Source organism: Oncorhynchus mykiss, chromosome 9 (assembly GCF_013265735.2).
Source record: "Oncorhynchus mykiss isolate Arlee chromosome 9, USDA_OmykA_1.1, whole genome shotgun sequence".
NCBI lineage: Eukaryota > Metazoa > Chordata > Actinopteri > Salmoniformes > Salmonidae > Oncorhynchus > Oncorhynchus mykiss.
The window spans coordinates 4,008,302-4,021,448 of record NC_048573.1 but is presented as its reverse complement, the minus strand read 5'-3'; the positions used below and the strand labels follow the sequence as shown (position 1 = coordinate 4,021,448).

Below are 13,147 nucleotides of genomic sequence, written 5' to 3'. Positions count from 1 at the left end.
GGGATCAGGTATGGTAACTCTTAATAACAGTAATAATAACAACAACAACAATATGAATAATAACAACACTAAATAACGATATTTATAACAATAAGAATAATTACTATAATAATAATGCTAACAAGAATAATAGCTACACTAATAATAATAACACTAAATATTCAATAATAATAACTATGATAACTATAATAATACCTACAATCATCATAATAATAACTATAATAATAGTAACTACAATAATAATAACTAGTACAATAATAACTATAACAATAATAATAACAATAACAACAACAATAATAACTGCAATAATAATAACTACAACAATAACAACAACAATAATAACTGCAATAATAATAACTACAATAATAATAACTACAATAATAATAACTACAATAATAATAACTACAATAACTATAACTATAACAATACTAATAACTACAATAATAATAACTGTAACAATAATAATAACTACAATAATAATAACCAGAATAATAATAACTATACAATAATAGTAACTACAATAATAATAACAATAATAATAACTATAACAATAATAATAACTATAACAATAATAATAACTATAACAATAATATAACTACAATAATAATAACTATAACAATAATAATAACTATAACAATAATAATAACTATAACAATAATATAACTACAATAATATAACTACAATAATAATAACTATAACAATAATAATAACTATAACAATAATATAACTACAATAATATAACTACAATAATAATAACTACAACAATAATAATAACTATAACAATAATAATAACTATAACAATAACATAACTACAATAATAATAACTATAACAATAATAATAACTACAACAATAATAATAACTACAACAATAATAATAACTATAACAATAATAATAACTATAATAATAACTACAATAATAATACCTACAATCACAATAATAATAACTATAATAATAACTACAATAATAATAACTACAACAATAATAATAACTATAATAATAATAAGGGCGACAATAATAATAACTATAATAGCTATGATAATAATAACACTATTAATAATATCAATAATAATAATAACAACAATAATAATAACAATAATAATACAATTATTAATATATTTATTTTTAATATTAACACTAAATAATAATAATAACTAACGTAATAATAATAACTAAGTAATAACAATAATAACTATATTAATAACAATAACATGAATGTGAATATAAACCATATCAATTATACACATGAATAAGCCCTTACATTTAGGTAAATTAACAGATGCTCGTTGACTTAGTCAGTATATCATTAGTAATCCATTATGCATGATTACACATGTTTAGAAATTGATGTACTCAGTAAGCCATTATACATGCTTATACACTACCGGTGAAAAGTTGTAGAACACCCACTCATTCAAGGGTTTTTTCTTTATTTTTACTATTTTCTACATTGTAGACTAATAGTGAAGACATCAAAACTATGAAATAACACATATGGAATCATGTAGTAACCAAAAAAGTGTTAAACAAATCAAAATATATTTTATATTTGAGATTCTTCAAATAGCCTCCCTTTGCCTTGATGACAGCTTTGCACATTCTTGGCATTCTCTCAACCAGCTTTATGAGGTAGTTACCTGGAATGCATTTCAATTAACAAGTGTGCCTTCTTAAAAGTTAATTTGTGGAATTTCTTTTTTTCTTAAGGCGTTTGAGCCAATCAGTTGTGTTGTGACGAGGTAGGGTTGGTAAACAGAATACAGACCTATTTGGTAAAAGACCAAGTCCATATTTTGTCAAGAACAGCTCAAATAAGCAAAGTGAAACGACAGTCCATCATTACATTAAGACATGAAGGTCAGTCAATCCGGAAAATTTAAAAAACGTTGAAAGTTTCTTCAAGTGAAGTCGCAAAAAGCATCAAGCACTATGATGAAACTGGCTCTCATGAGGACCGCCACAGGAAAGGAAGACCCAGAGTTAGCTCTGCTGAGGATAAGTTCATTAGAGTTACCATCCTCAGAAATTGCAGCCCAAATAAATGCTTCACAGAATTCAAGTAACAGACACATCTCAACATCAACTGTTCAGAAGAGACTGTGTGAATCAGGCCTTCATGGTCGAATTGCTGCAAAGAAACCACTACTAAAGGACACCAATAAGAAGAAGAGACTTGCTTGGGCCAAAAAACACCAGCAATGAACATTAGACCGGTTGAAATTTGTCCTTGAGTCCAAATTAGAGATTTTTGGTTCCAACCGCCGTGTCTTTGTGAGATGCGGTGTGGGTGAACGGATGATCTGTGTGGTTCCCACCGTGAAGCATGGAGGAGGAGGTGTGATGCTGCTTTGCTGGTGACACTCTGTGATTTATTTAGAATTCAAGGCACACTTAACCAGCATGGCTACCACAGCATTCTGCAGCAATACACCATCCCATCTGGTTTGCGCTTAGTGGGACAATCAATTGTTTTTCAACAGGACAATGACCCAACACACCTTCAGGCTGTTTAAGGGCTATTTGACCAAGAAGGAGAGTGATGGAGTGCTGCATCAGATGACCTGGCCTCCACAATCCCCCAACCTCAACCCAATTGAGATGCTTTGGGATGAGTTGGACCTCAGAGTGAAGGAAAAACAGCCAACAAATGCTCAGCATATGTGGAAACTCCTTCAAGACTGTTGGAAAAGCATTCCAGGTGAAGCTGGTTGAGAGAATGCCAAGAGTGTGCAAATGTCATCAAGACAAAGGGTGGCTATTTCAAGAATCTCAAATATAAAATATATTTTGATTTCTTTAACACTTTTTTGGTTACTACATGATTCGATATGTGTTATTTCATAGTTTTGATGTCTTCACTATTATTCTACAATGTAGAAAATAGTAAACAATTAAGAAAAACCCTTGAATGAGTAGGTGTGTTCAAACTATTGACTGGTAGTGTACATGTTTAGAAATTGATACCAAATATGATAATAAATTAGTATAAAATGATTATACTTTATAAATCATTACACATGTATCTACAGGGCCTTCAGAAAGTATTCATACCCCTTGACATATTCCACATTTAGCCTGAATTCAAAATTGATTAAATTGTTTTTTCTCTCACTCCTCTACACACAATACCCCATAATGCAAAAGTGAAAACATATTTTAAGACATTTTTGCAAATGTATTGAAAATGAAATACAGAAATAGCAAATTTTCGTAAGCATTCACACCCCTGAGTCAATACGTGTTAGTGTAACGGTTTTCTTTCGTTGAAGGAGAGGAGGACCAAAATGCAGCGTGGTTGGAGTTCAACATGTTTAATAAGGACAATAAACGTGAACACTACAAAATACAAAACAACAAATGTGAAAACAGAAACAGTCCTATCTGGTGCAATGACACAAAGACAGAAGACAAACCACCCACAAAAACACAGTGAAACCCAGGCTACCTAAGTATGATTCTCAATCGGAGACAACTAACGACACCTGCCTCTGATTGAGAACCATACTAGGCCGAACACAGAAAAACAACCCAGACACACAACATAGAATGCCCACTCAGCTCACGTCCTGACCAACACTAAAACAAGGAAAACACAAAAGAACTATGGTCAGAACGTGACAGTTAGAATCACGTTTAGTGGTGACTACAGCTGTGAGTCTTTCTGGGTAAGTCTCGAACAGCTTTCCACACCTGGATTGGACAATTTTTGTCTATTATAAAAAGTCTTCAAGCTCTGTCAAGTTGTTGGCTAGACAGCTATTTACAAGTCTTGCCATAGATTTTCAAGCCAATTTAAGTCAAAACTTGAATTACTCTTTTCACTCTGTCATTTAGGTTAGTATTTTGGAGTAACTACAATGTTGTTGATCCATCCTCAGGTTTCTCCTATTACAGCCATTGAACTCTGTAACTGTTTTAAAGTCGCCATTGGCCTCATGGTGAAATCCCTGAGCGGTTTCCTTCCTCTCCAGCAACTAAGTTAGGAAGGAAGCCTGTATCTTTGTAGTGACTGGGTGTATTGATACACCATCCAAAGCATAATTAATATCTTCACCGTGCTCAAAGGGATATTCAATGTCTGCTTTTTATTCCCCCATCTACCAATAGGGGCCCTTTCTTTGCGAGGCCTTGGAAAAACAACCTGGTCTTTGAGGTTGAATCTGTGTTTGACATTGACTGCTCAACTGAGAGACTTTACAGATAATTGTACGTGTGGGGTACAGAGATGAGGTTGTCCTTCAAAAATCATGTTAAACACTATTTTTTGTGACTTGTTACATTTTACTCCAGAACTTATTTAGTCTTGCCATAACAAAAGGGTTGAATACTTAATGACTCAAGACATTTCAGCTTTTTTTCATTGTTAATTATTTTCAAAAAACGTTCCATAACCAAAATGAAATGTAGACAATATGGGCGTAGATCAAAAAACACAAAATCTCCATTTTTAAAATTCATGCTGTAACACAATAAAATGCAGAATAAGTTAAGGGGTGTAAAAACATCCTAAATTATCTTCTGTGTTCTAACAGCTCACAACTATTTATGTATTGCAGGTTCTATACATTCTAAACAGTCTGGGATGGACCCTTCAAGACTACTGTAGAGGATACATACTGCAGGTAGGGGGATAGAGGATACATACTACAGGTAGGGGGGATAGAGGATACATACTACAGGTAGGGGGGATAGAGGATACATACTACAGGTAGGGGGATAGAGGATACATACTACAGGTAGGGGGGATAGAGGATACATACTACAGGTAGGGGGGATAGAGGATACATACTACAGGTAGGGGGATAGAGGATACATACTACAGGTAGGGGGATAGAGGATACATACTACAGGTAGGGGGATAGAGGATACATACTGCAGGTAGGGGGATAGAGGATACATACTACAGGTAGGGGGATAGAGGATACATACTACAGGTAGGGGGGATAGAGGATACATACTACAGGTAGGGGGGATAGAGGATACATACTACAGGTAGGGGGATAGAGGATACATACTGCAGGTAGGGGGATAGAGGATACACACTACAGGTAGAGGGATAGAGGATACATACTACAGGTAGGGGGATAGAGGATACATACTACAGGTAGGGGGATAGAGGATACATACTGCAGGTAGGGGGATAGAGGATACACACTACAGGTAGGGGATAGAGGATACATACTACAGGTAGGGGGGATAGAGGATACATACTACAGGTAGGGGGATAGAGGATACATACTACAGGTAGGGGGGATAGAGGATAGAGGATACATACTACAGGTAGGGGGGATAGAGGATACATACTACAGGTAGGGGGGATAGAGGATACATACTACAGGTAGGGGGGATAGAGGATACATACTACAGGTAGGGGGGATAGAGGATACATACTACAGGTAGGGGGATAGAGGATACATACTGCAGGTAGGGCGGATAGAGGATACATACTACAGGTAGGGGGATAGAGGATACATACTGCAGGTAGGGGGGATAGAGGATACATACTACAGGTAGGGGGATAGAGGATACATACTGCAGGTAGGGGGATAGAGGATACACACTACAGGTAGAGGGATAGAGGATACATACTACAGGTAGGGGGATAGAGGATACATACTGCAGGTAGGGGGGATAGAGGATACATACTACATGTAGGGGGATAGAGGATACATACTGCAGGTAGGGGGATAGAGGATACACACTACAGGTAGAGGGATAGAGGATACATACTACAGGTAGGGGGATAGAGGATACATACTAAAGGTAGGGGGATAGAGGATACATACTACAGGTAGGGGATAGAGGATACATACTAAAGGTAGGGGGACAGAGGATACATACTACAGGTAGGGGGATAGAGGATACATACTACAGGTAGGGGGATAGAGGATAGAGGATACATACAACAGGTAGGGGGATAGAGGAGACATACTACAGGTAGGGGGATAGAGGATACATACTACAGGTAAGGGGATAGAGGATACATACTACAGGTAGGGGGATAGAGGATACATACTACAGGTAGGGGGATAGAGGATACATACTACAGGTAGGGGATAGAGGATACATACTGCAGGTAGGGGGATAGAGGATACACACTACAGGTAGGGGATAGAGGATACATACTACAGGTAGGGGGATAGAGGATACATACTACAGGTAGGGGGATAGAGGATACATACTACAGGTAGGGGGATAGAGGATACATACTACAGGTAGGGGGGATAGAGGATACATACTACAGGTAGGGGGGATAGAGGATACATACTACAGGTAGGGGGATAGAGGATACATACTACAGGTAAGGGGATAGAGGATACATACTACAGGTAGGGGGATAGAGGATACATACTACAGGTAGGGGGATAGAGGATACATACTACAGGTAGGGGGGATAGAGGATACATACTACAGGTAGGGGGATAGAGGATACATACTACAGGTAAGGGGATAGAGGATACATACTACAGGTAGGGGGGATAGAGGATACATACTACAGGTAGGGGGGATAGAGGATACATACTACAGGTAGGGGGGATAGAGGATACATACTACAGGTAGGGGGATAGAGGATACATACTACAGGTAAGGGGATAGAGGATACATACTACAGGTAGGGGGATAGAGGATACATACTACAGGTAGGGGGATAGAGGATACATACTACAGGTAGGGGATAGAGGATACATACTACAGGTAGGGGGATAGAGGATACATACTACAGGTAGGGGATAGAGGATACATACTACAGGTAGGGGGGATAGAGGATACATACTACTCTGTAGTGAATACTCTAGCATGGCGGTGCCGTAGACCACTGCACCACGCAGGAGGCCCCACACTGTGATATTTCACCCAGTAGATATGGGAGTTTATCAAAATTGGGTTTGTTTTCAAATTCTTTGTGGGTCTGTGTAATCTGAGGGAAATATGTGTCTCTAATATGGTCACACATTGGGCAGGAGGTTAGGTAGTGCAGCTCAGTTTCCACCTCATTTTGTGGGCAATGAGCACATAGCCTGTCTGCTCTAGAGAACCAGGTCTGTCTATAGTGGCATTTCTCAATAGCAAGGCTATTCTCACTGAGTCTGTACTGTCTTCCCCCCTCCTCTCTCCCCCTCTAGAACTCTTCCGGCAGCGTATTGGAGCATTGGACAGTGGTCTGTCATAAGGAAGAGATTGTGACTCTACAACAGTTCCTGAGGTTCGGAGAAACGCGGACAATCGTAGAGCTCATGACCTTTCAGGACTCACTGGGAAATGACCTCTCTGATCCCTCCTCTTCCCGGACGGTCTCCAACATCCAAGCGTTCATTGAGAGCAACAGGCAGGGCGGGCATTTTGAGATGGGCAGTCCTGTGAGTGTTCACCATTTCGAGAAAGGTAGCCCTGCTAGCATCCACCATTTTGAGAAGGGCAGCCCTGCTAGCATCCACCATTTTGAGAAGGGCAGCCGTGCTAGCATCCACCATTTTGAGAAGGGCAGCCCTGCTAGCATCCACCACTTTGAGAAAGGCATTCCGGCGACTGGGCACCATTTTGAGAAGGGCAGTCCTGCCAATCTCCCCCATTTTGATAATTTTCCTGCCAGTCTCTCTATGCTCCTCCCATTCCAGTTCCATAGCCCCTCCCCCTTGCAGGGTTTGGCCCCTCCCACCAGGCTGGGTGGACTACGGAGGCCCGGGAGGGTCAAACAGAGCGAAGGACCACAGCACCAGTCAGAAAGCAGCGTGTCTGAGTCTGGGTCTCCATATGGTAACCTGGTGAGTCCGGTACCGGCTGCCGTTAACGGTCTAGGAGGAGAAATAGGAAACGGAACTGGGACCAAGACGATGGAACCTAAACCTGAACACAACGAGTCACCGACGAGGTCGTCGTCAGGGCAGCCACACCGTGACCACGACCAGCAGCAGCCGGTCGGTAACCATGACGATCAACGCCTCCACCGTTGTCGACTCAGTTACCTAGTAACCAACCCTGAGCTACAGAAGAAGAACTTCGACAGCAACAACACCTCCTCCCTCTCTTCCTCCTCCTCCCTCTCTTCCTCCTCTCCATCCTCCTCCTCCTCTCTTTCTATGCTGGCCCAGAGCCTGTTCCGTGTAGTGTCCCGCCCCTCCTCATCCTCCTCCCTCCGTAACGACAGGCTCTTCCCTGATGTGTCCTCTCCCCCCTGCTCCTCCTCCCTCCCCAAGGGCTGGCTCTTCCCTGACGTGTCCTCTCCCCCCTGCTCCTCCTCCCTCCCTAAGGGCTGGCTCTTCCCAGAGGTCTCGCCCTCCCTCCGTAAGGGCAGGGTTTGCTGTGGTGCCTGCGACAAGAGCTTCTATGACAAAGGAACCTTGAAGATCCACTACAACGCGGTACACCTGAAGATAAAGCACAGGTGCACTGTGGACGGGTGTGGTATGGTGTTTAGCTCACTGAGGAGCCGCAACAGACACAGCGCTAACCCCAATCCCAGATTACACATGGATACACTTAGACACTCACCAACACCACACAGGGAGACCGCAAACACACACACACGACACACACACACCTGGAGTCAACACACACACACCTGGAGTCAACACACACACACCTATGACAAACTCCATAAACAACAGAGGTGCCACAACACAGCCGCAGCCGTACCCCTAAACCACACCCAGCATCCACAACAGCAACGACAACACACCCCTCTGACTCACCTTTCAAACCCCACCCCAGCCCTCCACGCAGAGCCAGACAAACCCTCCAGCCCAGACCCCCACAGGGGGCCCATCTTCCCCAGGACAGGGCATCCCTCAGTGGGCATCACTGCTCCTCTGTCCTCCTTCCAGACCCAGCTATTGGTTTCTACTCTGGGAGAAGTCCAACCACTGTCTCAGTTCTACCGTGCTACACGACAGACCTCCCCTCTTCCCTCTTCCTTGTCTCTGTTGGACCAATTGGCTTCTTCCTCCGGGTCAGTGGGAGGGGCCAAGGTTCTCGGATCATCCAATCAAGGAGGTTGGTGTACTTCAGCTGATCCCGCCCCCAAGAAGAAACCCCGGAAGTCTAGCATGCCTCTTAAGATGGAGAAGAAAGTAACTGTCTCAACGGAGGAGTGCAGACGACAGGGGGAGGAAGAGGAGAGAGAGGAAGAGGAGGGAGAAGGTAATAGGACTGAGGCTGTTTAAACAGGTCGCTAGGCAACGAGGGACTCCAACTTCACAAACTGTTCTGGAACAGAGACGCCATAAGGGAGGAAGACGGAGTGGATGAGAGACAGAACATGAGAGAATGAGGAGGAGGAGGATGGATGAGAGACAGAACATGAGAGAGGACAGCAGGAGGAGGAGGATGGATGAGAGACAGAACATGAGAGAGGAGAGGAGGCGGAGATGGATGGATGAGAGACAGAACATGAGAGAGGACATGAGGAAGAGGAGGAGGAGGAGGATGGATGAGAGACAGAACATGAGAGGAGGAGGGGACTGATCCCTCCTTCTTCATTTGTTTAATGATCACATGTTCACTTGAAGACAGTCAGGTCTATACAGTGTCCCAAATGGAACCTTGTTCCCTATATAGTGCACTACTTTAGACCCTATTACCTATACAGTGCCTTGCGAAAGTATTCGGCCCCCTTGAACTTTGCGACCTTTTGCCACATTTCAGGCTTCCAACATAAAGATATAAAACTGTATTTTTTTGTGAAGAATCAACAACAAGTGGGACACAGTCATGAAGTGGAACGACATTTATTGGATATTTCAAACTTTTTTAACAAATCAAAAACTGAAAAATTGGGCGTGCAAAATTATTCAGCCCCTTTACTTTCAGTGCAGCAAACTCTCTCCAGAAGTTCAGTGAGGATCTCTGAATGATCCAATGTTGACCTAAATGACTAATGATGATAAATACAATCCACCTGTGTGTATTCAAGTCTACGTATAAATGCACCTGCACTGTGATAGTCTCAGAGGTCCGTTAAAAGCGCAGAGAGCATCATGAAGAACAAGGAACACACCAGGCAGGTCCGAGATACTGTTGTGAAGAAGTTTAAAGCCGGATTTGGATACAAAAAGATTTCCCAAGCTTTAAACATCCCAAGGAGCACTGTGCAAGCGATAATATTGAAATGGAAGGAGTATCAGACCACTGCAAATCTACCAAGACCTGGCCGTCCCTCTAAACTTTCAGCTCATACAAGGAGAAGACTGATCAGAGATGCAGCCAAGAGGCCCATGATCACTCTGGATGAACTGCAGAGATCTACAGCTGAGGTGGGAGACTCTGTCCATAGGACAACAATCAGTCGTATATTGCACAAATCTGGCCTTTATGGAAGAGTGGCAAGAAGAAAGCCATTTCTTAAAGATATCCATAAAAAGTGTAGTTTAAAGTTTGCCACACGCCACCTGGGAGACACACCAAACATGTGGAAGAAGGTGCTCTGGTCAGATGAAACCAAAATTGAACTTTTTGGCAACAATGCAAAACGTTATGTTTGGCATAAAAGCAACACAGCTCATCACCCTGAACACACCATCCCCACTGTCAAACATGGTGGTGGCAGCATCATGGTTTGGGCCTGCTTTTCTTCAGTAGGGATAGGGAAGATGGTTAAAATTGTTGGGAAGATGGATGGAGCCAAATACAGGACCATTCTGGAAGAAAACCTGATGGAGTCTGCAAAAGACCTGAGACTGGGACGGAGATTTGTCTTCCAACAAGACAATGATCCAAAACATAAAGCAAAATCTACAATGGAATGGTTCAATAATAAACATATCCAGGTGTTAGAATGGCCAAGTCAAAGTCCAGACCTGAATCCAATCGAGAATCTGTGGAAAGAACTGAAAACTGCTGTTCACAAATGCTCTCCATCCAACCTCACTGAGCTCGAGCTGCTTTGCAAGGAGGAATGGGAAAAAAATTCAGTCTCTCGATGTGCAAAACTGATAGAGACATACCCCAAGCGACTTACAGCTGTAATCGCAGCAAAAGGTGGCGCTACAAAGTATTAACTTAAGGGGGCTGAATAATTTTGCACGCCCAATTTTTCAGTTTTTGATTTGTTAAAAACGTTTGAAATATCCAATAAATGTCGTTCCACTTCATGATTGTGTCCCACTTGTTGTTGATTCTTCACAAAAAAATACAGTTTTATATCTTTATGTTTGAAGCCTGAAATGTGGCAAAAGGTCGCAAAGTTCAAGGGGGCCGAATACTTTCGCAAGGCACTGTATAGTGCACTACTTTAGACCCTATTCCCTATATAGTGCACTACTTTAGACCATATTCCCTATATAGTGCACTACTTTAGACCAGAGCCCTATTCCCTATATAGTACACTACTATAGACCCTATTCCCTATATAGTACACTACTTTAAACCCTATTCCCTATATAGTGCACTACTTTAGACCCTATTCCCTATATAGTACACTAGTGTTGACCAGGACCCACTATTGTACTAGTTACTTAGAGATGGATACCATATGTCAGGGAGGGGCAACTTTGATGGGGTGGGGAACACAACAAAAATCAGAATTCATCATGAGGGGTTGCTTGCGGGTCTTCGTACCCACATCCTTATCCCCCAACCCTGGTCTGTTCGATAATAATCAATAGTGTTGCATGGTGAAGGGGGACCTGATCCTAGATCAGATATTCTACTCTGAGACTCTTTGTGAATAAGGGCCAAGATCTTCTACTCTGAGACACATTGTGAATAAAGGCCAAGATCTTCAACTCTGAGACTCTTTGTGAATACGGGCCAAGATCTTCTACTCTGAGACACATTGTGAATAAAGGCCAAGATCTTCAACTCTGAGACTCTTTGTGAATAAGGGCCAAGATCTTCTACTCTGAGACACTTTGTGAATAAAGGCCAAGATCTTCAACTCTGAGACTCTTTGTGAGTAAGGGCCAAGATCTTCTACTCTGAGACTCTTTGTGAATACGGGCCAAGATCTTCTACTCTGAGACACATTGTGAATAAAGGCCAAGATCTTCAACTCTGAGACTCTTTGTGAATAAGGGCCAAGATCTTCTACTCTGAGACTCTTTGTGAATAAGGGCCAAGATCTTCTACTCTGAGACACTTTGTGAATTAGGGCCAAGATGTTCAGTGAATGTACTGGCAGTTCATAAGCACTGAATGCAATCAAATATCAAACGGGAAGAAAAAATTGTCATCAAATTAAAAACCAGGCATATTCGTTTATTTAAGTGTCAAGCCTGATCTAACAGGGGAATCTGACTGCAATGGTATCAAGGTTATTATCGTTCATAATGCTAGCTAGTGAGCTGAAGGTTAGAGGAAGTATACACTTCATAATGCTAGCTAGTGAGCTGAAGGTTAGAGGAAGTATACACTTCATAATGCTAGCTAGTGAGCTGAAGGTTGGAGGAAGTATACACTTCATAATGCTAGCTAGTGAGTTGAAGGTTGGAGGAAGTACACACTTCATAATGCTAGTTCAAATCTGTACAAAAAATACCTTCCCGAAGTGAAATTCTAGCGCTTATTTCCGACTTTGGAACTTGTATCTCCGAGTTTCTGACAGAATCCAAACTCACCACAAAATGACATAATTCGCAGTAGGAGACAAACAGTGGTATAAAGTACTTAGACAGTTCCCTGTCATACCTGTAAATGATGTCTGAGTGATGGAGTGTTCCCCTGGTTATCTGTAAATTATGTCTGAGTGTTGGAGTGTTCCCCTGGCTATCTGTAAATGATGTCTGAGTGTTGGAGTGTTCCCTGGTTATCTGTAAATGATGTCTGAGTGATGGAGTGTTCCCTGTCTATCTGTAAATGATGTCTGAGTGATGGAGTGTTCCCCTGGTTATCTGCAAATGATGTCTGAGTGTTGGAGTTTTCCCCTGGCTATCTGTAAATGATGTCTGTGTTGGAGTGTTCCCCTGGCTATCTGTTAATGATGTCTGAGTGATGGAGTGTTCCCTGGCTATCTGTAAATGATGTCTGAGTGTTGGAGTGTTCCCCTGGCTATCTGTAAATGATGTCTGAGTGTTGGAGTGTTCCCCTGGCTATCTGTAATGATGTCTGAGTGATGGAGTGTTCCCTGGCTATCTGTAAATGATGTCTGTTGGAGTGTGCCCCTAGCTATCTGTAATGATGTCTGAGTGTTGGAGTGTGCCCCTAGCTATCTGTAAA

The 13,147-nt window shown here is 41.7% G+C and overlaps 1 protein-coding gene across 1 annotated transcript in view; it reads left to right on the top strand.

Moving 5' to 3' along the window:
- Positions 1 to 9,297, top strand: part of LOC118966151 (zinc finger protein basonuclin-2-like) — a 21,386-nt gene extending 12,089 nt beyond the window's left edge. Inside the window, exons 3-6 of the mRNA XM_036989232.1 lie at positions 1 to 8; positions 4,555 to 4,620; positions 7,123 to 7,410; positions 7,576 to 9,297. The exon at positions 1 to 8 is cut by the window's left edge and continues 168 nt beyond it. Of these exons, the coding sequence (XP_036845127.1) occupies positions 1 to 8; positions 4,555 to 4,620; positions 7,123 to 7,410; positions 7,576 to 9,159 (1,946 nt within the window). The 3' untranslated portion in view covers positions 9,160 to 9,297. The remainder of the gene's footprint in view (positions 9 to 4,554; positions 4,621 to 7,122; positions 7,411 to 7,575) is intronic.
- The last annotated feature ends 3,850 nt before the right edge of the window (positions 9,298 to 13,147 follow it).